The sequence below is a fragment of the Emys orbicularis genome, chromosome 2 (assembly GCF_028017835.1).
Source record: "Emys orbicularis isolate rEmyOrb1 chromosome 2, rEmyOrb1.hap1, whole genome shotgun sequence".
Lineage (NCBI taxonomy): Eukaryota > Metazoa > Chordata > Testudines > Emydidae > Emys > Emys orbicularis.
In genome coordinates this window covers 42,202,182-42,227,800 of record NC_088684.1, presented here as the reverse complement: position 1 = coordinate 42,227,800, position 25,619 = coordinate 42,202,182, and the positions used below count along the sequence as shown (strand labels likewise).

General features: G+C 41.4%; 1 protein-coding gene across 1 annotated transcript in view; it reads left to right on the top strand.

The window, feature by feature from the left end:
* The window catches only part of PTDSS1 (phosphatidylserine synthase 1), a 53,588-nt gene extending 45,095 nt beyond the window's left edge, over positions 1 to 8,493 (top strand). The window contains exons 10-13 of the mRNA XM_065399201.1: positions 5,360 to 5,459; positions 5,829 to 5,897; positions 6,461 to 6,530; positions 8,106 to 8,493. Coding sequence (XP_065255273.1) covers positions 5,360 to 5,459; positions 5,829 to 5,897; positions 6,461 to 6,530; positions 8,106 to 8,215 — 349 coding nt within the window. The 3' untranslated portion in view covers positions 8,216 to 8,493. The remainder of the gene's footprint in view (positions 1 to 5,359; positions 5,460 to 5,828; positions 5,898 to 6,460; positions 6,531 to 8,105) is intronic.
* The last annotated feature ends 17,126 nt before the right edge of the window (positions 8,494 to 25,619 follow it).

The following is a 25,619-nucleotide window of genomic DNA, read 5'->3' as shown; positions in this document are numbered from 1 at the left end:
AATGTGCACACACTAATGGATCATCAGTGTACTTGTACATTTCAGACCAAAGGGAAAGGTGCCAAGAAACTCCTTACTGTTATGGAGTAGTTGGTAATGTTGTGCCTCTTGGAGATTGAATGTGAACAGTAGTCTGCTTGGCATCACTATTTCATTTAGTGAAGTGGAAGAATTTAGCAGGATATAGTCCATTACAGCAATACTTTATTAAAAGAATCAAAGTATTTGGACCAGTAAGGACTTGAATAATTGCTTTTAGGTAGAGACCAGGGGTGAAATTCTGGTCCCACTGGAGTGGAGGAGAGTTTGCCAGTGACTTCAAGAGAGCCACAATTTAACTTCTGGTCCTTCTTAAATGTCTAATAGTTTCTTTTGTCCACAAAATTGATTTACCTGATGCAGACGGGGGTCTGTTTTTTGTTCTCTTTGGTCATTTGATTTTTTTTTAAAATTATTTTGAAGGGGAGTTGCCTTTAAAATTTAGTTTCAAGCACTGCTAGAACAGCTTCTGCATGCTTCTTAAAGGAAAATGTCTTGTGTTTTTATGTACTACTGACAAAAGATGAAAAAGTAAGAAGTACAGTATCCTATTTGCTATCCTTTCTCTATGTAGTTTTACTGTATCTTTTAATTAAGTAAATGTCTGTTTACGTTCTTGATGTAAAACCTCTCCATCTCCATGGACTGTTGGAGATTTGAAGCTTTATGGGACCAGTGCAGACATTCCCCTATCAGAGGGAGAAAACCAAACATGCTCAGTAGCGGCCCTTCTCGCCAACTGAGGAGTGGTATTGGTGGATTCCTTTCATTGTTCTTTCTTGGGAGAAGAGTGAACACAGTGTCTGTTATAGACAGTATAGTCTTTGTACATGAATCCAAAAATGCACCCTACAGTTCATAGTTTGCTAGACTGTTCATTATTGCCTCAAAACCTGTGTTAACACACTTCAGTACAGTTGGGTTATCTAGCTCAGCATGGAAAGTCTAGTTCTTTCATTGCCATTTTAGGGCAGATTATGAAATTACAAGAGGGTAATGTTGCCTTGACAGAATTATGAAGACAAGTTGGGTAATTTCAGCTGGTATTGAATGCAGCTCCTCACCTATTTACCAGTACTTCCTGCAGGAAGCACATTACGCCTGCGCTGCAGAGATTCTACTGGCTTCCATTTCATGCAAGTCAGGGTGTTGGCATTGATCTATAAAGCTCTCTTTATTGTTTGTATTCTGTGTATCTCAGAAAGATCCTCTCCTCTTGGTTTTTAACCCAGAGGTTGTGATGACATGCTCAAGATGACAAGCTCTAGAAATAATCATTTGGGGGCTGGGAAGATGAAGTTCACAGTGGAAATTCCCCAGACTCTTTTGGTCTGATACAGGTTTTGACCTTCACAGCATGTTGCAAACCCTGTTCCTTTATTCTACGCTTTTTTCAGGGCTGAGTAAGGATGAGTAGATTCAGATTAGGTGAAACTTGACTTTTGTTTTGTATGGGGTTTTTAAAGACTGCATTGTGTGTACATCTGGAGTGTCAGGTTAGGTATGTTTTATAAATCAAAATGTATAAAGAAGCTGTGTGCATGGAAGGAAATGTAATAGTCTCAGTCATTGATATCTGGTTTGTAAAAAGATAATAGGGTGACTGACAATCAGCAAGAAAATGTGTTTTAAAGAAAATTTAAATTGAAGTTTCCTAGGTAAGAAGAGAGCTGTCTAATAAATAAATAAATTACTATGGAAGTGTTTAGACTGTAGTCAGATATACAAATCATAAAAAAAAAAATGTATTGCCAAAAGGGGACATATTTTAGGAAGTTTGTGCTTTTGTGCTTATAAATCTGAACATTCAGAATTAGTAGGAGCAGAAACGGTCTCTTTACCACTAACTGAATTTAACAGCCTCGTCTCTCCTTGAAAAAGCTTCATAACAAATTTTTTAAAAAAACTTCCAATCACCTTGGGCAGTCAGAAAAAAATCATCCTTAAAATAGAAAAAAAATGTAAATGATCATTTGAAAGCATATATAAATTTCACTAAAATAAGGGGGATAATGCAGATAACATTTAAACAAAACCTGAGTGAAGTTCAGGAAGAACAGAATCTGAAAGGGAATCTTCAGAAGTTCTGTTTTCGTACTGTATATTTTTTTATCACGTTCATCGCCCTACTTAGCCCAATCAAATTATTTTTCTCAATTGAATTGCTTAAAAGTGGCTGTATGTCATAAAAATGAGAAATGTGTGTTTCTCTCCCTGATCAACTACAGAAAGTTTTGACAAGAAAAAGAACTATTGCCCTTCTGCCTGAAGAGAAAATATCCTGATTGACAAGTCAAAGATTTACTGTGCATCTGAATAGACTTTGCAAGATCACGAATATTGTATATTTTGTCATAATTTTAAGGTGTCTTTATGACTCCAGATTACCTTCATGCTCCTTTTCTTACTGGTTACCTTCCAATTTGTGCTTAATACGGGTTTTCGAAAGATGGGATGAGTCAGATGGAGGGGCCCATGCGTTATTTAAAATGCGTTCTGAAAAACTTCAGAACACAGAATAGTGTTTCAAACTTCTAACCCAATTCTTTCTAATGCAAAAATGGTATCTGCAGATGCCTATCGCTATGGAATGTAAGTGCTTCATGTGCACCAAGTCCTTCATCTTTTTCTGGTAGCTCTGATGTTCTCACAATTATTCTTCATAGAGTTCTATTTAACAATGAATTGATAAGGACTCCACTAACGGACTTCATACTTCGCTCTGGTCATGCATCCAGTCTCTTGTGAAATCTTCAACATTATCCACCCTCTTTTCTAAAGCATCAGTTTTAGATGAGTGAGGGTGATTCAAGGTCATGATTACAGAAAGTTTTGCATTAAGCAGGGTGTTTGATATCCTCTTCAGGGAGGTTTGAAGAGGGGATAGATGTGCTTTTTCTGCTGAGCAAACAGCATCTCAAATAGCTGCAACCAATGGAGATTGAGGTAGATGACCAGAACTAAGGGTATGTCTACACTTACCCGGTAGTTCGGCGGCGAGCGATCGAACTTCTGGGTTCGACTTATCGCGTCTTGTCTGGACGCGATAAGTCGAACCAGGAAGTGCTCGCCGTCGACTGCGGTACTCCTGCTCGGCGAGAGGAGTACCGCGGAGTCGACGGGGGAGCCTGCCTGCCGCGTGTGGACCGAGGTAAGTTCGAACTAAGGTACTTCGAACTTCAGCTACGTTATTCACGTAGCTGAAGTTGCGTACCTTAGTTCGACTTGGGGGGTTAGTGTAGACCTGGCCTTAGAGTCCTTCCTTTTTCATATCCTCTGCTTTAGGAATCTCCACTGTATGAGAACCTGAGACTCCTTTAGACTCCTCCTCATCTCTGTTGGTTTCTTTAGGAAGACCAGTAAACCAGTAGTTGCTTAGGCATCTATAAACTCTCCTCCCTCCCTCCTCCCCTCATGCACACACTCGTACTGTTGTGACATCATACAAAATCTCCCCTCACCCCCAACCAACACCTCACCGATATTCTGATAACATCTCTATGTAATCTTTCCAGTCCTTAGTGAGCATACTGTTATTGTAAGCCAATCAGTCTTATTTAATTTTTCATAGTTCTTTCTGGACACACTTCTGAGGAGAAAACTTATTTTTATTATTCTGAGAGAACCTCAGTTTCAACAAGTTAATAAGAAATTCTAAGGTACCAGTGCCTATCCAGCTGTCTCATGAGCTATAAATTGTATATACCCCTTATGGTAGTTTCTCACCAAGTTCCCATGAGCTTTTGAAGATTTAATTATAAACTGACTAAAATCGATGTCTTTGATAACTGGTGACCTATTTTAAATTGACACCTTTGTGAAGAATATTTTTTGGTATAAGAATGGCATCTGAAAAAGCTCTTGTTTCTGCAGCCTTTTAAAAGGATGTTTAATAATGTCTGATGCAATCAGTACTTGACCCTTTGTCTTATAGCAAAGTATTTGGGCTTATTGCTGTGCCTAAATTGGATTTGTGTTTATGAATGTACAATGTTCAGTATCACTTGGATCAAACAATATTTTACATGTGTAATCAGCTGCAAATTATATACATGTAATCAGCTGCATCAAAAGAATAATTGCACTCCAAGATGCAAAATTAAATGTTGCATTGTTGTCCTACAATTTTCATATTCACCTACATGGTATCTTCCAGTAAAGAACAAACCAGAAAAACCTACCCTTTTTGAAGCCGTGTTTTCTGTCTGCAAATTTACTTTGCTTGCTGCTGTCTGAGCTGCCCTATCTTCTCTCACCTATGGCCTGATCCATGAATTAGTCATGTACGTCAGTGACATTGTGTCACCTGCTACTTAGCAAGTATGGAAGCTTTGTTTCCTGGGATGTTGTCAGATATATCAGTTATACCATAAATGTAAGAGCCAGTCTCTTAATTTTATAAACTTGAAGGTTGTTTCTCTGTGTTTTCAAACTTACAGGACCAAATCATGTGGTATAAATGACTGCAGCTCTCTTGACGGCAGTGGAACTGCACTGATTTACTGAGGATCTGGACCTTCATTTTTAATGTCTTTCATGTGTACTTGGGGCCAAAATTCTGGAATCTCTCCTTCTGCCAGGAAGGCATAGTCTCAGCTTTGTGTGGCCACTACTCATGTCCCAGTGCATATTAGCTAGGAGAGGGAACTGGCTGTCTGATAATAGGCAGGTCTACCCCTTCTTCTTGCTACCCTCCTTCTACACTTCCCATCTTACCGCTGGGTGGAGAATTTGAGGGAGGCACCAGAACCTTCACATGTCTATCAAACCTAACTACTGGAGCAGCAGCCTGGGGACTCACCCAGAGTGAATGGTGGCTTAGGGGATTGGGAATGGCTTTTCACCTCTGGCTCCCCAGCTGAAACCATTCTAGGGTGGTAAAGTAACTACCATCTAATGGCTGTTTGGCCTCCGTGAAATGAGTTGGTGGTTCAGTCCAGCATGAAGTAGACTGGTGTCCACAGTACAGTTGCCTCATTGTTGACTGTCTCAACAGAGAACCTGTGGGTTGAGTGGACATAGAAATGGAATGATCATCTTATCCCTCCAGGTGAAGACAGAGGCGCATTAGCAGAGAGTGTGGGGAAGCTTTCACTGTCATTGAACCCTTTGTGCCCATATCATGGATAAGCAGAGAATTTCAGCCCTGAGTGCTGTCAGCCTAGCATTCTTCATGTTCTCTACACTAACACTGCTGCAAAAGAATGGCGTACTCATCAGAAATCTGGCTAAAGCTACTGCTTATTTAGAGCGGACAGAGTCCAGACTCTTTACCTCATCAGTGTTTATAACCTCACCTTTTTTCTTTCTCTACCCACAGAGTCATTGGTTTCCTTGAAGCTTTTGTGTGCATAAAGTTTGGTCAAGAGCTCTTCTCCAAAACACAAATATTGTATGTTGTGTTTTGGCTTCTTTGTGTGGTAAGTGAAACTTCTCGCTCATGAAACAGTGCCCAGCAATGCCTTGAGGCCTCGATCCTGCAAACCTTATGTACCTGAGTAGTGTGTACATATACAAGAACTCCTGCTGAATTCAGTAAGTAAGGACTTCTTAACCCAGTCAGAGTTGCAGATGTGAGCCCTAATACTCTGAAAATTGTTAATGGTACAATGAATTTGTAAATACTCTTTCTTTAATAAACAAATTGGATTTACTAATAATTCTCAGAAACAAAGGGTCAAACTCTCTCAAATGGAGTAGCTGCATTGACTCAGTGCAATTAAACCAGTAGAAATCTTGTCCCAAAGTTCTGTAAATATTTTTATGTTGTTTTTTCCACCCTTTTGTAGGCTGTTACGACTTTCCTGTGTTTATATGGAATGGTTTGGTATGCGGAGTACTCTGGCCACCGAGAAAAGGTACTTTGGTGGGGACTCAATTTTTATTTTAAGCCAAAATTAAACTGCAACACAGCCACATTGTTATACATTCTTGTAAAGAGAATTCTGACATAGGAATCAAGGGTGTGAACCAGAGTCCTTTGAAGTGAGTTGGAAACGCTTCCATTGAAGTCAGTTGGCTTTGGAGTGGGCCCAAAGTGTGTTGTTGTCTTCAAGGAGCACTGTAATCCTAGCTGTATGAAATAGGGCTAAAACTTTATCAAAGACTGGAATAATAAATAACTAATGTCTCCACTGTCTACGTGAAAAGACAAGAAGAATATGAAAAATATTGAGAAAAGCTTTGTTAAAAGACAGACCACCTCGGAACTGTTGCTTTATTGCCATTTTACGGTCCTGTTGTTGTATCAGCTATTTGTGCTTGATAATGAGATGGGGAAAGACCTTTACTTCCATTAGCATTTTTGTCAGAATTCTTGCTGCAGCTTTAATGCTACAAGTCCTAACCAAAAATGTAGTGGAAAGGAGAAGTGGAGATTGACTCAGCCTCCAAATGACGTGTGTCCTCCTTGTCTTTACAGACCTTGTCGGAAAGCGAGGACAGCCCATACAGCCCAGATGCCTCATGGCTTCATTCTAAATTCACTAAAGGTACTGCTGCTTTGCATGCACGTTCTGAGTGTCGTATCAGTGGGAATACAGCTCAGTCCTAACAAATGTATCTTGAGAAACCTACAGTATAGGTTATTTGATCTACTTTCTGACCCTCGCAATTCAAGTGCATATAGAAATAAGCTGCAAAGCCACTTTTATTTTTCCCCACTGATTTTCTTTCCATTCATTAGAATGTGATTTAATTTTTAATGGAACAAATGGCTCCTCCGCCTGTTACTGTTCCATTCCTTCCTGACAGTGAATGTTTGAGATTGGAGAATTTCACAACTTTGTTGGGCAGGTTTTCTCGCTGAACATCCCCTGTATGGCTTCAAGTGAACAATGTGAGATGTGCTTTTATGACTGCTTGTTAGTGAGCAGGCAGGAATGTGCCCAGGAGCTTATGTTCCTACTGACACTTACTAATGGATTGACTACATGAACATTTAGTTCATGGCAAGTTGGGGTGCCAATCTACCCTGCACTAGCCTGCCACAGACTAGCTGTCCATGTGGACCCTACTGATGTGCGTTTTGTTTCAAAGAGAACTAGATCAAAGTATATTAGTTGATTAACGAGCTTAATGCAGTTCAGCAGGGTCCACACAGACAGTTAGTCAGCCACTTTTTATTGCAATGGAAGTCAAGTAGGCAGCCTGTTTTCTCCTTCTCACACTTTAGTGAGGACCTTCCTGTGGAAAAAGGACAAGATTAGCATCTGGAAACTACCCTTCAGAGGTTACACTCCAGGTGTATTTACATCATTAAAACAATATTTTCTTTTCATTGTAACTTTCTAGAGTCCTGACACCTGAAGCACTTACACATGTTTTTCTTCAGTTGCATGCACAGATTTCCTAGGTTGCCTGTATTGATTTCTTTTTGGTTTGTTATTTAAAGAAGCATATTAGATTGATTTCTTTAAAAAATACATCCATTAAAATAGATTTTTCAAGCATAGAAAAAGAAAATACTCTAATTGTTGGTCTAAAAACATTAACAGTGTCCCGTGACTTCATCAGAGTTATCTGCTCAATGGCAAATTTTCTGCTAAAGTGTGCAAGAGGTTAATGCCAGTGTATATTCATCATCATCAGACCTCTCCACCTGAACAGGCCCAATGTGTGTGACAAAGATGCAAAATGAGAGATACTAAGCAATTGTTCATGCAGGAAACTTGGTGATGGGATTCATTCCATAATTCTCTTCAACCTCAGTTTCACGGTTCTTAATTTCTAATGTAAATAATTGTCAACAGTATGAGGGAGATGTCACTCATTTTAATCCACATTCAAATTTGCCATCAGTTTAAATGAGGGACACTTCACCATCACATTTTAATTTGTTAAATTTTTGAAGTTGCCTGGAGAGAGGTTTTCTTGCAGGAGCTGACAGAATAAATGTTTTAATTTGGCCACTAGATGGAGTGCTAGTATCAAACAAATAGTTTCAGCCTGCAATAATTACAGTAGTTTAAACGTTACATATCTAGGAAACCTTAAAAACTAAAACAGTGAAGAATTGCTTTCAACAGTCAGCTCCAAATCTTAAATGTATTTTGATTTCTTTGTAGGTACTGAAGATAGTCCACCAAAACATTCAGGCAACATTGAGAGCCATTCATCTAGAAGAAGGAATCGTCATTCCAAAACAAAAGTAACCAATGGAATTGGCAAGAAATAAGATCAGTCTCTAAAGATGTTCCAGAGTATGCCTAGATATGAGAAGGAAAACTGGACCTGGTTCTGAATTCCCTATTAGAAGGTTAATAAGAAAACAGGTGGAAGATGAGGGAAAATGTTTGCAGCAACCGAAGGGTCTAATACCTTTTAAAATGTAGCCATCAGTGTATTGCAGATCATTGTCTGTTGCCATGTGCCATTCACTGACTTAAATCTAATTTCTTCAGCACTTGGCATTCAGAAACAAGTAGTAGTATGTTGAAGGGAAAAATAGTTTGCTCTTGGCAGGTATGTGAAGGTGTATGTTCAGGTATCCCGATTTGCATTTTTAATATCTTTGTTAGTTGAGAACATTAACCCAAAGGCTAATGGACAATGACCAGATGTTTTGGGGTTTTTTGTTTGATTTGGGGGAGGGGAACACCATGGGATTGGTTGGTTGTTTTTGTGTCTTTGTTTTGATTAGTTTCTTTGTTTTGAAACATACGCAATCTTTGATTAAAAGCAGCTCTGCCCTTCATTCTCAATCAGATAACTAAACTTTTCCATACTAATGGTTCCTTTTATTTTAAGTATTTTTTAAAAATTCCATATTTTTATCCAATTGCTCATTTTTATTTAATGACACTCTCTCCACTCGGTGGCAGGATTTTACCAACTGGGGAATGTGTCCAGGTTTCTTATAAAGGTTGCAGAGTTAATTTCAAATGTTTCCTCGTTTCTGATTCTGTTCCCTATCCTGTTTGTTAAAGCCTAATTCCAATGCATATATGAAACTTGTTACACAGTAGTGAGGGCTATACCTGTTGACCCCAGGGGCAGATGATGTATTCAGTTTACTCCCCCCCCCCCCCCCCATCCCCATTTACTGCTGTGTATTAGCTGCACGTAGTGTTATGTGTACAGTACTAGTAGGTATTACTCTTTCAGTTGTGTCATACTTTGTAAAATACTTGCCCTTTGCTTTGCCTCAAGTTTTAAATAAGATTCACGTTAAAGGCAGCTTGAAGGCTTTTGGTACTGCCCAGTCTGGTGATAAGGCAGCTTCTTCACAAAGTACTGTAGCTCACTTTTTTATAAGTTTACAATCATTCGTAAAGACTCACTGTGTTGCTGAGAGTAGAAGGGTTCACACAATATTATTGTGTTTATACAGTGTTTTCCTATTTCCTAACATGCTATCAAATAGCAAACAAACCACATATTTGAAACATCCATACTAATTATGATCTCAAAGTGGGTGATTCCCTCAAACTGCAGCTAGCATAACGATTATTCTTTAAGTAAACCTGCGAGATCAGTCAGTTCCTGTACTAAGTTAGCAGATTTTTATTTTTATTTTTTTTTTGGTGCCAACTGGGTTGTGGGGCCTATAACCCTAGAGAGCTCAGCAAAGCAGACAGGTTAAGACAAATAAATAACATCCATGAGTCACTAGTCCTTGTAATAATTAAGATTTAATTTCTGAGAAATGTTACTGTGATTTGCCACAGGTTATGTACTATAAAATGCTGTAAAGACTTTATCATACAAGTGTATGACACTGTAAATAGGAAAACCATTCTGTGTATTCCATGACGACCTATGTGCCACAGATTATCAAAATTTTGAATGCACTTATTATGCTGCTGCCTAACTCATTGGAAGCCCTTTTAATTTTCTTCAGTCCAACACAAATGTACAACTTAAGAACTAAATTGTATTGAAAGCTGCTATATCATTTTTCTGCAACTATGTTGAATTTTACAGGAAAAAAGGTCTGGAAGACTTTTTTGGATTTTTCTACAAATATTCAGTTTTCATTTATATTACCAATGCTGTAGTCTGTGGCATCTCCATTTGTTCTTAGTATGCTGCTTATTGTTGAATGTATTTGCAAGTTCTTTGGCTATTCGAATTTGTTACTTTTATATTTCACTTGTTTATAATTCAGTCACTGCAAGGCTGAGGATGGCATTGTGAATTGTTTTTCCCATTGATTCAATACCAAAGCAAGAAGTTGAAGTTTAACATCGTATTTACATTTTGTATTTCAGATGTATAATTTTTATTTTAAAGGACACAGTTTTTCAAAAGTGAGAGCCTGTTTTGTACTTGCAAAATATGTGCACACTCGCATTGTACATATAAAACACACCCTGGCTTGTGAAAACTGGGGCTTATGTATACAGTTATCCATTTCCCACACACAGTGGGTATATGCAAATGTTTTGCAAGTGCAGAACTGGTACTCTCATTTGTGAATTGGACCCTAAAAATTTTAAAAAGGAAATATGAAGAAAGTTGAAGGTTCATCTGTTGAAGGTTCTGACTTCTGAATTCTGTTACACTAGCACAGGTCAGACCAGTAAAACATAGGTCAGGACCTTCAACTCATAATGCCTATGGAAAAGGAATGTCCAGAAAAAACATCTTTCACGTGTTTCCCCTAGTGTTTTTTTGTTTTTACCTTTTTGAAAATTAAAGGGAGAGTGGGGGAGTCAGGGGGAAGCTAAGTAGAGTCTTTTAGGCAGTTTGAAAAATGGCACTTTTTGCACTCCGCCAGCAATCCTGGCTGCGATTGACAAGTGTTCTGACAATTCATCCACTGCCTGACAAGTGCTATTTCCACTCCATTTTCCATGGCAATGGGCCTTGCATTGGCATAAATAGGATGGTGCTTTTGATCACTGCTGTAAATCTGAAGTAATTATCATTTCCCCCCTTATCGCTGTACTCCACATACAATTCATGTGCAATGGCCAGTGAGAATGATTAAAAACTTGAGCTGTTACATTAACTAATTTCCTTGTATCAAGAATTCTGCTGCTTGAATAGTCATTGTTACTGTTACAAATGCACTGTCCCTTTTTTACCCATTCTTTGTCCTTCCAGGTCTTCTCATCTTACCTTCCTTTTATTCTCTTCTCTCTCCTATTATTCTGTCCTCCAGTTTTAAAACAAGCTATTCCCTGCCATTGAAAGGACTGAATTTGCCCTCCAGAGACGTTACTTAACGTTAGTCATTGAAGGGGGGCTAATTCAGTCCAGCATGGCATAAGCAGAGGATAGTGGCAACACTTTACAACGCTGAGTGGATTTAATAGCAATAGACAGTTTTCAGGATGGGGAATGCTGAGAGGGTATACAGTGAACCGGAAGCCACCAAAAGTGAACCTCACTACCAGCTGCCAGTATTAAAGCTGGATGGAGAGCTGTGTACATGAAACACAGTATCTAATAAAATACATGGAGGAGCTTGATTTCTGTTGTTCTTTTGTTACTCGGCTGTGAAGAAAATAGTTTGCTGTTTCATCTATTAAAGCCTTGGTATTTACTACATTATCACAAGATGACACACCAATTACCATGTGTTTAACATTGTTTTCAATAGAATTGCTCTGTACTGATTGCGAAGTATCGTATTTTGCAGTAACTCAGTAAAACAACCCATGTCAACAATATGTGTTTGTCATCTATATACAACAGGGCACAGCAGGTGATCACTTGTTAGAAGCTGTTAATTTTTATACTACTAATTGCAGACTGACGCATTCATCCACTTCCATCATAGAACCGAGGCTATAACACTCTTAGGTCTCACTGCAATCTGCTACTTGAGAGGAGAGCAGACTTTTAAAATACATCAGTAATATCACAGCTTTCTCTTGTTTCTGACACTACTTCTCAGGTTTCTAGCAGGCAGAATACCTCTGTTCTAGTAAACCTAGCTATTCGTTTTGCATTTTGGATATGTTACTTTATTATTGCAAACCACATAGATATGGAAGAAGTGAGTTGTCACAAAGTAGCTTTGATTGCAGACCTTCTAAGGTGAACAGAAAGGTTTCTCATGGAGGAACAGGAAGACACGGGTTACTAGCAGGTGGGTTTACGCTCATGCCTCCATCAGTGAAGTACAATAGCAACATTTGGATAACAGGAATACTTAGACTTAGTTTTCACAGCCAATGTAGTCGCTGCAGCAGCACTATTCTTATACTGTATAAAAACGGAGTGTTAAACATGATTTTTATTTGCTATTGAAATATGCCTAAAACACCAGGCAGCACAGTGTCTAGACACTGCAGGCACAAATTGAGGCCTATGTTCTCTCATGAGAAGCTTTCTGAAAGACGTACTCATAATGCTGATACTCATTGTCTGCAAAAGCATGGCCTGTTTTACATGCGAGATACAGGACTTGTAATTTACAACTAGCCATGGGCACTGCTGCCTCTGGATAGTGAATGCAAACAGTATGTGCAGCACTGTGTGTATCTTTTCTCAGGAACAGGAGAGGTTTTCAATGCTAAAAAGTAAATGTGAAAAGTAGAAAAGCAAAAAGAATTGTATTGTCATAGATATATAAAATCCTCTTTGCCAGAGGATGTTGTGAAGGCCAAGACTATAACAGGGTTCAAAAAGAACTAGATAAATTCACGGAGGATTGGTCCATCAGTGGCTGTTAGCCAGGATGGGCAGGGATAGTGTCCCTAGCCTCTGTTTGCCAGAAGCTGGATATGGGTGCCAGGATGGATCACTTGATGATTACCTGTTCTGTTCATTCCCTCTGAAGCACCTGGCATTGGCCGCTATCGGAAGACAGGATACTGGGCTAGGTGGACCATTCTTATGCTTTTATGATATGTTAATCTCAGGCCAGGAAGGGCTCAGAGCGCCTCCCCCAAAAGATTTCAAAACATAAAACCTCTCAATTCACAGCAAAATGGGTAATGGATGCCATTGACTTCAGTGGGAAGATTTGGTCCTTATTGAATAACCTCTGGAGCAATGGACATTTGGCTTATCCTCTCCACTTTCACAGCTTGTACTGAAGACTGATTCTATATTTTACAGGCACATTCAGTGGAAACTGGAGGGGAAACTTTTATTTTTAAGTTGATTCTTCTATTCCCTTCTTGAAAGCAGTGCGCTATAGTGAGCTCAGCTCTTTTTTGTTTACATGATTGCACTGGTATTTTCACTGTTCTTCATATGTTGGTTCATTACTGATAACTGGATTCATCCTCAGTAGAATTTGTGTAATAAATCCTGAATTTCCTCATACTTTAAGAAGTACAATGTGGTTCCATGTTGAACTCTGCGTTAGTTGTATGGACTTATAAAGTGTTTCAAGATCCCTTTGTCATAGGCTCCTGTTGTCTCTCCACTGTGGATCTTATCCTAGTGTTTCCATTGTCAATCTGCAGCCCTGGTCTCAAGCTTGGGAACATGACACTTCACACAAGGGGGCAGTCTTTAAAGCTCCCACTCTGTTCTAGAATCTGATTTATGACCTGGCAAGAGCATAAACCTCAGCTTTTCACTTCAAAAAAATAAAGGAAAAGCCTGGGAAAGAATGCAAATTATAAACACTGAGTTCCTATAATCAGCAATAATGCAAGCACCAGACTATACTGCAGTGTACATATGGATTTAATTTTAGTATTTTTTCATACTTTTAAGGTTGCAGATAGAAATGAAAGGTCCTGATGACTTATTTTGTGTGGGTATTCTGTTTGTTTTTTAAACCTACAGTACTTTTATGGACTTTACAGTATGAGCTTTAGGTAAACAGATATTACATCAGATGGGGGGAAGTTTTAAGTGTTTGGTGACATGATTTTAAAATGCACATTGACAAAATCTGCATAATTTCATCTAAATATCCCAAGTGTATATTTTCACCAAAATGCTTGAAAGCAGCTTGAATTATTGTCTAGTCAGGGCATTAACAGTCTCCCTTCTGTGGGTATGTATGGTGCCTGGCACAAGTGGGCACCAGTCTTGGGTGTGGCCTCTAGGTGATGCCTTATTACAAATACAAAATAAGGCCTGAATTTTCAAAAGTTGCTTTGTAATTTTGGGAGGCTAACTTCATTCATCCCAGCCTGATGTTCCAGAGGAATCTACAGCGCCCATTGACTTCAATTACATGTACTGTACACACAAACCTACAAACTATTACTGTTATCAAATAATGTTATACTTACAAAAAAATAACCAAAGCAAAACACACACAAATGAATAGGTTTTGGAAGCATTTTAATTAAAACGTTAAATGGTAGCTTTCACCTTGACAGCTTAAAAATAGTCTTTGGAGAGAGACTTCTACTGAGTTTCCAGCACACAGCCACAACCACCAGTTTGTTGTCCAAATAGCTTTCCTGTTGGAAGGGAGTACAGATCTCTCCAACAGTCCTTTGGGAGGGGATCTGTGGGCAGGGCCCTTCTGGCTTTCCTCCCATTACCAACACTCATTGGGTGGGATGTGGAGCTAGGAGGATGACTGCTGTTTGAAAAAGCTGTTCAATTTTGCTGAGAAAAACTCTTATACTGTCTGTAGTGTGCCATTCCAGGACCCACAATGCCTTGTGCTCTTTCACAAGAGCCAGCATCTCTGGTTGTGGTAAAGAGGCTGCAAGCTTGCTTGCTTGAAACCCAAGTCCCAGTCCACACTAACCCCCCACTTCGAACTAAGGTACGCAAATTCAGCTACGTTAATAACGTAGCTGAATTCGAAGTACCTTAGTTCGAACTTACCGCGGGTCCAGATGCTGCAGGCAGGCTCCCCCGTCGATGCCGCGTACTCCTCTCGCTGAGCTGGAGTACCGGCGTCGACGGCAAGCACTTCCGGGATCGATTTATCGCGTCTAGACAAGACGCGATAAATCGATCCCAGAAGATCGATCGCTTACATCCGGACCAGGAAGTAAGTATAGACGTACCCTTATTCTCGCATCTCTGGTCTTGTTGAGGAACCTGAGACTACTAAATACAAAATATTATTTCTTCCTCTATTATGTGCTCTGGGGTTGGTGAGAAGTCACTACATCATGGCAAATTCTCACGCTACTAAATAATTTTTTTTTTTTTTCTGGTAAAAGCCAAGAAATGTTAAAGATTTTGAAAATGCTATTTATAATAGAGACCTCAACATGGGTTGTCATTATCAATGACAGCTGCTTTGTAGGAGTTAGTATTGAGGCAAGTCCACGTATTAATGTCTAAAAGATCCTAGCTGTTAAAAAAAAATCCATTTCAGTTCTGATTGATAGATGGTCATGTGCTTCATAAGTTGAAAGAAGAATCAACAGCCCATGGTTCTGAGAAAAGGAAACACAGAACCTCATTGTCCCTAACTCTGTTCTATATTGCTACATCACAGAGGGTAATGTACAATGTTGCTTTTTTGTTTTAACCTGACTTTTAGCATTTATTCTCACTGATTCCTGCCTGGAGGAAAAACAGTACAGTAAAGGAACTAACTAAGGTATATTTTTGTTAACCAAAAACGTACTCTGCCAAAACTTGATATACCTTTTATTAAATTAGTCAAGATGATGTGGTTTCTTTTCTCTACATGTGCTGGAAGAACAGTAGGTGTCCCGAAGCACACAATGTTGCCATTACATGTTTTTTTATATATATATTTAGTTCTGCATGTCAGCTTGTTTTGCCACATTTGGATCACAAGTTTGCTAGGATCAGCACATTCCATTTGACCGCATTTAGAATAAGTTTAGAGTAGCAGGGAAATGGATTGGAAAAACCTGAGGAGCAATAGAAATACTGCAGTTATGACCAAAAAATGATGCTGGTAGCTTTGCAGTTGCACAAACCAGTGGTTCTCAACCAAGGGTACGCTGCATACGCATACCCCTGGGGGTACACAGGTCTTCTAGGGGGTACATCAACTTGTCGAGATAGTTGCCTAGTGTTACAACAGGCTACATTAAAAGCACTAGCAAAGTCAGTACAAACTAAAATTTCATACAGACAATGACTTGTTTATACTGCTCTATATGCTATACACTGAAATGTAAGTACAATATTTATATTCCAATTGATTTATTTTATAATCATATGGTAAAAATGAGAAAGTAAACAATTTTTCAGTAATAGTGTGCTTGGACAATTTTGTATTTTTATGTCTGATTTTGTAAGCAAGTAGTTTTTAAGTGATGTGAAACTTCGGGGTAGGCAAAACAAATCAGACTGCTGAAAGGGGTACAGTAGTCTTGAAAGGTTGAACACCACTGGCACAAATGATCTATTTTGGGGGCATGTGAGGAGGAGATTGGAGGGTGAGGAATGTGTGCAACCACAACACAATGCTTTTCCTCTCTTTTACTCCATCTTTGTATGTCTCTTAGAGATTATGCTCTGCAGCCAGTTTCAATTGCCCCAAAATACCCCATCAATCTTGGTATTCCACTTTTTAAACATGTGTATAAGACCCCATACTTTATATAGTACATACATCAAAATGTGATCCTACAAAACAGTATGTAATTAAATGTATAGTCCTGTTGCTTTTCCAGGCAATGTCATTGTGAATAATGAAATTGCTTTTTAATGCAATAAAGTGCACTTCTATCCCCACCTTCCATCTGAGGATCTTGAAGCATTTTGCCCCAAAACAAATTAATTAGGCCTCACAACCACCCTTGCAATGTTGGTGAGTAATCTCATGTTCTAGATTGGAAAGTAGGACTAAGGTAGGAAAGGAAGCTGGAAGCAGAGACCGGAATAGAATCCAAGGCCCCCATGTCCCAGGCTTTAACCACACGGCCATCTTGGGATTTGTTTTTTATCCCTTTTAAAGTAAACAAAAGAGTGGTCCACTTCTATTTAATACTAAAACAAAAACAGCTCACAGTACGACAAAGGAAGGAGGGAGAGAGGTGCTCACCACATTACAGCCTCATTATATTCTCTGTATTTTGCACGGTTCTGTCAATAAGCTTCCATGTGCACTTAATGATTAGTACTTTTATAAAGGTACCTGGTCAGCTTAGATCTGGGGAGGGAAGAAGAGAGAATGTCAGACTCCATTTTAAGCTCCTTTCTTCTAGCTAGAACATGGTTAGTCCTGTCTTCTTGCCTTTTCAGAGTGATTTGCAATTTTTCATTCCTGTAAAGCGTATCAGACCTTTGTGGCTCTGAATAAGTGTAGCAGTTCTAAATGCTTTAATGAGAGAAACCATGGAACTGGGATGCTTGGACTTCCCTTGATTCTAAGCAATCAGACCACAAGGATGTGAAGATTGTATCAGCATTCTTGAGTTTTTCACAGCTCAATCTTTCTAAAGGCTACTGACTGTAAATCAATGCTACAGAATTAATGTCATCTGGAGTGTGGTGGTAGGATTCTTACAATGCTTTTGAGTCTGAATCTACTTCATATAGAAATCTTATCTCTTTTTATGTGTTATATCCACTATGAATCCCAAATACCTGAAAAATAGTACTTTGGAACGGGTTTTTTTTTTACACACAGTTTTTTCAGTCTCCTGAGATCCTTGCTGCTTACTTAGATGCCTGCATGAATAGACTTCCTGTCCTGCAAACTTTTTATTTGTATTTTATTATTATTTGTATTACTGTAGGGCCTAGAAGTCTTAGTCATGGACCAGGAGCCCATTGTGCAAGACACTGCACAAACCCAGAACAAAAAACCTGTCCCTGCCCCAAAGAGCTTATCATCGGAGTATAAAACAAGACATGACAGCTGGATACAGACAGTTTGGGAGAGGGGACAAAGGAAACAATGAGACAATAATAGAACTTCACTCAGGCACAACCTCTGCAGAAATGCTCAGACCCTCAGTTCTTGGGGTCTGAGTTAATTCAAGGCTCCTCTCCTCTGGAACTTCCATTTGTCACCAGTTTGGCAGAGCCACAATCACCCTGCTCCCATTTGTCTCTTGACTGACTGCAGCTTCCTCCCTGCTAGGAACCTTGCTCTTGCTTTGGACCTGCCTGGTGATCTCTGCTAGCTCTGTGATTTTTACCTGCTTGACTCTCTGACTTCATTCCTCACCCTAACTTCACAGAGCCTTTCTGAGAGAAGACACCCTGCTTAGGTGAGCCAACAAGGCCCCAACTCGCTTCTCCTATGTCTCTTTCCTGCAGCTTGGATCCCAATCTCAGCAGAGCCTGATATTCCCTTCCAGCCAATTTTTTTTCCATTTCATATTACCATAGCACCTAGGAGCCTTAGTCACAGACCAGGACCTCATTGTGCTAGGCTCTGTGCAAACAGAACAAAAAGACAGTCACTGCCATCATGTTTCTTGGGGTTTGTGGTTTGTTTTTGTTGTTGGGTTTTTTGGCTGTGGTACCATGACTCCTTGGCCCATGTTACGACAGCACTTCCAAAGCAACTATTAACTTGGTAAATACAGTCCCCACAAATAATGTGGAGCACTGGAACTGATTTTGCCACTCCTCAGCAGCCATTGTAACCTGAGTCCTCAAAGCTGAGGACACGCTGGATTCTGGCCATTGCGTTTTAAAAATGTCATGAATTATTCCCCTTTTACAACTAACTCCATCGGGTTGCAGAGACATGCCTCTTGTTTGCAGAATTATGTTTGGCTTTGTATGCATGGGCACACATTTTCTTCTAGTATCTGTTTACAGGAAACTATGCATCTGTCTGCAGTCTGGCCACAGTCCTGCCCCCATCATAAATACAAATAATTTAAGACCCTTCATGTTTCTTGTCTTTGTATTTTTTTAAATCAATCAGCTGATCTGACCTCATGTGCACCATATGATTTTTCCTGGTGTCTTCCATTTACCTAACAGTACAGCTAGGTTAAGTGAGGGGAAAGAAAAAACAAATGACTCTCTACAAGGTCAAACAGTTTGAGAGTATTTTTTTTCCTTCCATGACCTCATAAAAATTCTTCAATTTTTTCCCCCTTTCACTGTCAGAAGCTGGGACTGGATGATGGGGTGGATCACTCGATAAATTGCCCTGTTCTATTCATTCCCTCTGAAGCATCTGGCACCAGCCACTGTCAGAAGACAGGATGCTGGGCTAGGTGAACCAGTGGTCTGACCCAGTGTGGCCATTCTTATGTTCTCTGAAGCACTGCTGTGGTTTGTCTGCTGGGATCATTTGGGTGTATCTCATCTGTCAACTCCCTGCCATTGCAGGGGCCTCAGGCATTGGTGGCACCTTAGGTCCCTCTTGTTCTCTACCTGCGGCACAGTTTAGTGTCCTGAGAACTGAAATGCTTTGGTCTAACTAAAGTCTTTGTACTTAGTATAGGGGTATCTGATCTGAGTGAAATGTAATGGCCTGTGACACATAGGATGTCAGACTAGATTATGTGATGGTCCCTTCTGGCCTTCAACTCTAAGCGCTATTTAATATGAATTATGACTGGGTTGAAGAAGGTGAATGGGAAGGTGTGGGTTCCACAAGACAAGCTGTCTTCATTAAGTCACAGTTTGAGATCTCCTGCTTTAGAGCAATGAAGACATCAATTCTTCATTAAATGACACACGAGTCTTCCAATGAAGGTGGCATTCTCTTTGTAGGGGCTGCCGAAGGGATTACCCAGGGTGCTCTTACTCTGTCCCTGCCCCTAATTTGGGGTGTGCAAAGAGTCAGCAGTGGGGAAGGCAAATAAAAATCAGTTCCTGCACATACTTTCCATACTGCGGAGGCTTCATCAGTGGCCCTGACCGCTGTTCCCCCAGGAAAGCCAAAGCAACGAAGAATTTATTTTTGAGGAGGTCGAGTCCCCTGCAGCTGCCATGCTCTAAACCTTAGATTTGTGTATGTCCCAGAGAGGCTTATAGGGAGGGATACATTGATTGTAAATTAACTCAATGTTAGGGTTACCATCCATCCAGGTTTCCCCGGACATGTCCAGCTTTTTCAGCTTTAAATGGCCGTCCAGGGGGGATTTCTAATACAGTAGAAATGTCCGGGATTTCCCCCTTCCCCTCATGCAGAGTGCGGCGCGGCTGATTGGATGGCTGGGCCTGATTGAAAGCCGCTCGCAGCCACTGGGGACTCTAACAACCAGAGTCCCTCCTCCTCCCCCGCAGAGCAGCGTAGTGTTTGGCTCCACCTGGAGCCCGCAGCTCTCCCTCTGCCGGGGGAGCAGGGGAGCAGGGCAGGCAGAGGGGGGGTGCGGAGGGGAGGGTGCAGAGGCTGCAGGGGCAGGGGGTGCAGAGGCTGCAGGGGCAGGGCAGGTGGGGGGGTGCAGAGGCTGCAGGGCGAGGAGGAGCAGGGCAGGCAGGGGCATAGAGGCTGCAGGGCGAGGAGGAGCAGGGCAGGCAGGGGCATAGAGGCTGCAGGGGCAGGGGGGTGCAGAGGCTGCAGGGCGAGGAGGAGCAGGGCAGGCAGGGGCATAGAGGCTGCAGGGGCAGGCAGGGGCATAAAGGCTGCAGGGGCAGGGCAGGCGGGGGGGTGCAGAGGCTGCAGGGCGAGGAGGAGGAGGGCAGGCAGGGGCATAGAGGGTGCATGGGCTGCAGGGCGAGTGGGGAGCAAGGAAGCACTTAGCAACCCCCAACCAAGATCAGAGCAGGAGGGAAGAGGGGGAATGCGGGGTGCTCAGAGGAGGGGGCAGAGTTGGGGCAGGGACTTTGGGGAAGGGGTTGGTATGGGAGCGGGATTGGGGCGGGGAAGGGAGCGGGGAAGGAGTGGAATTGGGGCGGGGCCGGGGCCCGTGGAGTGTCCTCTTTTTTAAATGTTTGAATATGGTAACCCTACTCAATGTGGCCTAATGCTCCCCTGACTGTTTTATCCACCTCCTGCCTCTCCTTTTGTACTTTGCGTGTAAGCACTCCAGAACGGGGATTGTCTTTGTTACATAGCCGTACAGTGCCTAGCACAATAGGCTTCTAGCCTCTACCACAATAAAAGCAATGCTATTCTTAGAGAATGGGTCTACAAAGTTCACTCACCCTCTTGAGAAAATTAAAATCCTCATAAAAGAAAACCTGCCAGTGTTTTCAGAAAGCCCCTTTCTTGCCTGAAATCCTGTTATAAACTATACTGTATGTTCACTCAATAAAAAGGGATCCCATTTTTTCTTCCTTGCCCACTTTGCCCCACTCCCAGTGCCCTGCAATGACTGACACAGCAACAAAATATTTTCAAATATAAAAATTCTAGAGGATCCCACCCGGGGTGCAAATAAAATAACTAAAGTAAACAGCTTAGCACCTCATTGTAGCTAATCATACATCTTCCACAAGTCTTTGTTTAGACACCTTGAAGGTGAACATTTTAATTAGTTAAAATGGTTATTGTTCTAGAATTAGAGGTGAGAATAATATCGTTGAGCCAATTCTTTTTTTATTTGTGTGCACTGGAGTTGGAAGAAAAGTAGCTTTTGTACAGGGATTATGCCAGAATTAATCCTACTTAGCTATGATAAAGTCCTCTGCTTTCTAGTGCGATGGTTTAACCCTTTTCTAGCCTAAGCAGCACACACTAGCAATAGTTAGATCCCTGAAAAAAGACTAGCATAAATTGCTTCACTATGCAGTTAAAAAAAATTGTATCCCAAATCTCTTCCTCTTCTCCACTTACTGTGTTATCATGTGGTAGTTGCAAAAGAACCTGGAACCCTCCCATAGTACCATATATAGTGATAACCTCAGATTTGGCATATATTATACCAAAGCAGTAGAGTGGTAATTCATTCTGAACATAACTCCATCTTTCCACTTCCGTTTAATACACAATCCTCATGTATACGTAACAATCAGAGATTCTGTAGGCATAGAAAAAGTAGATTACCACCTATGGTGCCATATGTAAGCGATATACTGGAATAGCACTAACATGTGTAACCCTTCTGCCAGTCAGAGTTGGCAGCAACAAGGGCCAGGTTCAGGATCTAGGGGTTCCTTTTCAATAATACAACACAAAACCGGCTTGAGCCCCCCACCCAGTGACCTGGGACAATTACACACTACCCCCGGTCACCTCTAAGAGGCAATATTTCCCCTCTCGCATGCACAGAGTCTGAGTGTAGCAAAATTCTTTAATAAAAGGAGGGAAATAATGCGGCATTAATTCAGGGAAACACCGCAAACAGGGTTTATAAACATAAACCATGAGCAAAAGACTCACCACCAAGTAAGGTGGGCGGTGTCCTTTTCTCCTCAGGTTCTTAAGTCCAGCAACCAAAAGTCCCTTTAACATGCCCGTCCCTTCTCTGCACCCCACTCCAGAGTTCAGAGGTGCATCTGCAGAGTTCTCCTCCCACCCTCTGTTAGGGTAACCAGATAGCAAGTGTGAAAAATCAGAACCGGGGTGGGGGTAATAGGAGCCTATATAAGAAAAAGCCCCAAATATTGGGACTGTCCCTATAAAATTGGGACATCTGGTCACCCTACCCTGGGTGGAAACGGGGGTAAGGAGGCACCTTTCTCGCTCCACTGCTCAAGCACTCACTCACCACCCCTCTCTGCGGGGTTATGCTCTGGCACTCTCTACCAGCCACCCTATTGGCCATACTTCTCCACCAGCTCCAAGATGTTTTCAGGGGCCACCCCCTTAACACAGCTCTCAGTGATTTCAGCTGTTAGTGGGAGAGCCTCACTACTGGTGCACATCAGGCAGTCTCTTGCGTCAAAGACACTGTCCCAAAGCAGGTCTAATACTTAGACCTGAGTATCAGTGATTTCAGCTCTGCAGCATATAACAAAAACTCTCAATTGGGTCTAAATTAGCTCTATTACACATTATAGAGAGAGGAGCAACAGAGGATCCTGTGGCACTTTTAAGACTAACAGAAGTATTGGGAGCATAAGCTTTCGTGGGTAAGAACCTCACTTCTTCAGATATCAGAGGGGTAGCCGTGTTAGTCTGAATCTGTAAAAAGCAACAGAGGGTCCTGTGGCACTTTTAAGACTAACAGAAGTATTGGGAGCATAAGCTTTCGTGGGTAAGAACCTCACTTCTTCAGATGCAAGTGCATCTGAAGAAGTGAGGTTCTTACCCACGAAAGCTTATGCTCCCAATACTTCTGTTAGTCTTAAAGGTGCCACAGGACCCTCTGTTACTTCTTCAGATGCATCTGAAGAAGTGAGGTTCTTACCCACGAAAGCTTATGCTCCCAATACTTCTGTTAGTCTTAAAAGTGCCACAGGATCCTCTGTTGCTTTTTACAGATTCAGACTAACACGGCTACCACTCTGATATTATAGAGAGAACAGATCAAATGCTGTCCAGGGCCCTTACAAAATGCCCACCCTCTCTCAACTCACTGGGCTTTGGAACCCATGTCCCCTGCATAGCGTGTGCCATTTAGTTGAGGGTGAGTCCCTCAATCGGGAACTGCCAAGTACAGTTCTGCTGCCCTGGATTCACACAACAAGGATAACAACACTTTATTACTCCTGCCCCAATAACAAGGAGACTGGGAATCCAACACCAGCCAAAAGTGACCATTGGGCAAGCAATCCCATCATGCTGAGCACTTAGGCAGGTGGGTGTCCCCATGCAAATGAGATCAGCTCCTGAAGTCCTCTTCCACAGCTCATCACCAGATGTCAGGGGAGAGCTCATTCAGTCTCTGCTTACACGTGGTTTTGATTACTCAGTCTAGAGCTATTCATCACTGGCTTGAAACACTTCTACCCACCCAGCAGCCACTCCAAAGGGGTACCCCATCTCTGCTCTGTTGTGTGGTGTTGCTGACACATTTGGGTTTCCTATAGAACAGCTGAATTGTTATAAACATCCTAGAATTTGTTGCAGTTGTTGCCAAAAATCTATGAAAACTCACAAATACCAGAATACTCAAAATAAAATGAAAACCATTGATCAAAACAAAATAAAATGTTCTCACTCCACAGCACCTGCCTGCAGGGCTGGGGCCAGCTCCCTTCTGTGGCCATTGCACCTTGGCACACAGGACCACAGCATTGCTGAGGTTGGGCCCAGCAACACCCCTCTTTTTCACGACTGAAGGGTGGCCGGGCCAAACCTAAGTAGTATTTGCGACCCCACGCACTACGTTGCAACATTCTGAGCTGGGAGCTGGGCTCAACCCCATGGGACAGAGCTCCCGCTGCAGGATGAGTGTGGGATGGAGAGTCACTGTCCAGGCCCTGCACCACTGGGGCTTCTCCTCCTGATTGGGCAAGGTGGGTTCATTCTCCTGCCCGCAGCACAGGGCCGCCCAGCCCTTGGGGGCAGAACTCAACCCCCACCAGAGGGGATCAAACAAACTAAAATGAAATTCACAAAAACAAAACCCAAACATTTATTTTTTAAAAATTCATAGGGGTCTAGTTATTTTTAATATGGAGACTTCACACTACATCCCCATTTTCTGGAATCATCTTCCATATTGTGTAAGAACAGTCAAGTGACCTGAATAACACTGGTCATACAGACTGATTTCAGCCTCTTTATCTGAGCTGGGTAACTAACGGAAAAACATTGTAGATGATTATTTTATGGTGAAATGTCATAAAATGTGTTGATATTCACGAATATTAAAAACTGGCAAATAATTTATTCAAAAATATTGTGATGGAGGTTGAATAATTTTTGCAAAGAATATTATTCAACCTGCTCTTCCCCATGCGAAAACAGCTGATTTTACAAGCTACCGATTCCACATCTGATTGGGTTAAATACAGGGGTTTAATCATAAGAACAGAAGAATGGCTGTACTGAGTCAGACCAATGGCCCATCTAGTCCAGTAGCCTGTCTTCTGACAGTGATTGGTTCCAGTTGCTTCAGAGGGAATGAACAGAACAGGGCAATTATCAAGTGATCCATCCCCTGTCATCCAGTCCCACCTTCTGGTAGTCAGAGGCTTAGGGAAACCCAGAGCATGGACTTGTGTCCCTGACCATCTTGGCTAATAGCTACTGATGGACCTATCCTCCATGAACTTATCTAATTCTTTTTTGAACCCAGTTATATTAGTGGCCTTTACAACATCCCCTGCCAATGAGTTCCACAGGTTGATTGTGTGTTGTGTGAAGAAGTACTTCCTTTTCTTTGTTTTAACCCTGCCTCCTATTAATTTAATTGGATGACTCCCAGTTCTAGTGTTATGTGAATAGATTCATAGATTCATAGATTCTAGGACTGGAAGGGACCTCGAGAGGTCATCGAGTCCAGTCCCCTGCCCGCATGGCAGGACCAAATACTGTCTAGACCATCCCTGATAGACATTTATCTAACCTACTCTTAAATATCTCCAGAGATGGAGATTCCACAACCTCCCTAGGCAATTTATTCCAGTGTTTAACCACCCTGACAGTTAGGAACTTTTTCCTAATGTCCAACCTAGACCTCCCTTGCTGCAGTTTAAGCCCATTGCTTCTTGTTCTATCCTCAGAGGCTAAGGTGAACAAGTTTTCTCCCTCCTCCTTATGACACCCTTTTAGATACCTGAAAACTGCTATCATGTCCCCTCTCAGTCTTCTCTTTTCCAAACTAAACAAACCCAATTCTTTCAGCCTTCCTTCATAGGTCATGTTCTCAAGACCTTTAATCATTCTTGTTGCTCTTCTCTGGACCCTTTCCAATTACTCCACATCTTTCTTGAAATGCGGTGCCCAGAACTGGACACAATACTCCAGCTGAGGCCTAACCAGAGCAGAGTAGAGCGGAAGAATGACTTCTCGTGTCTTGCTC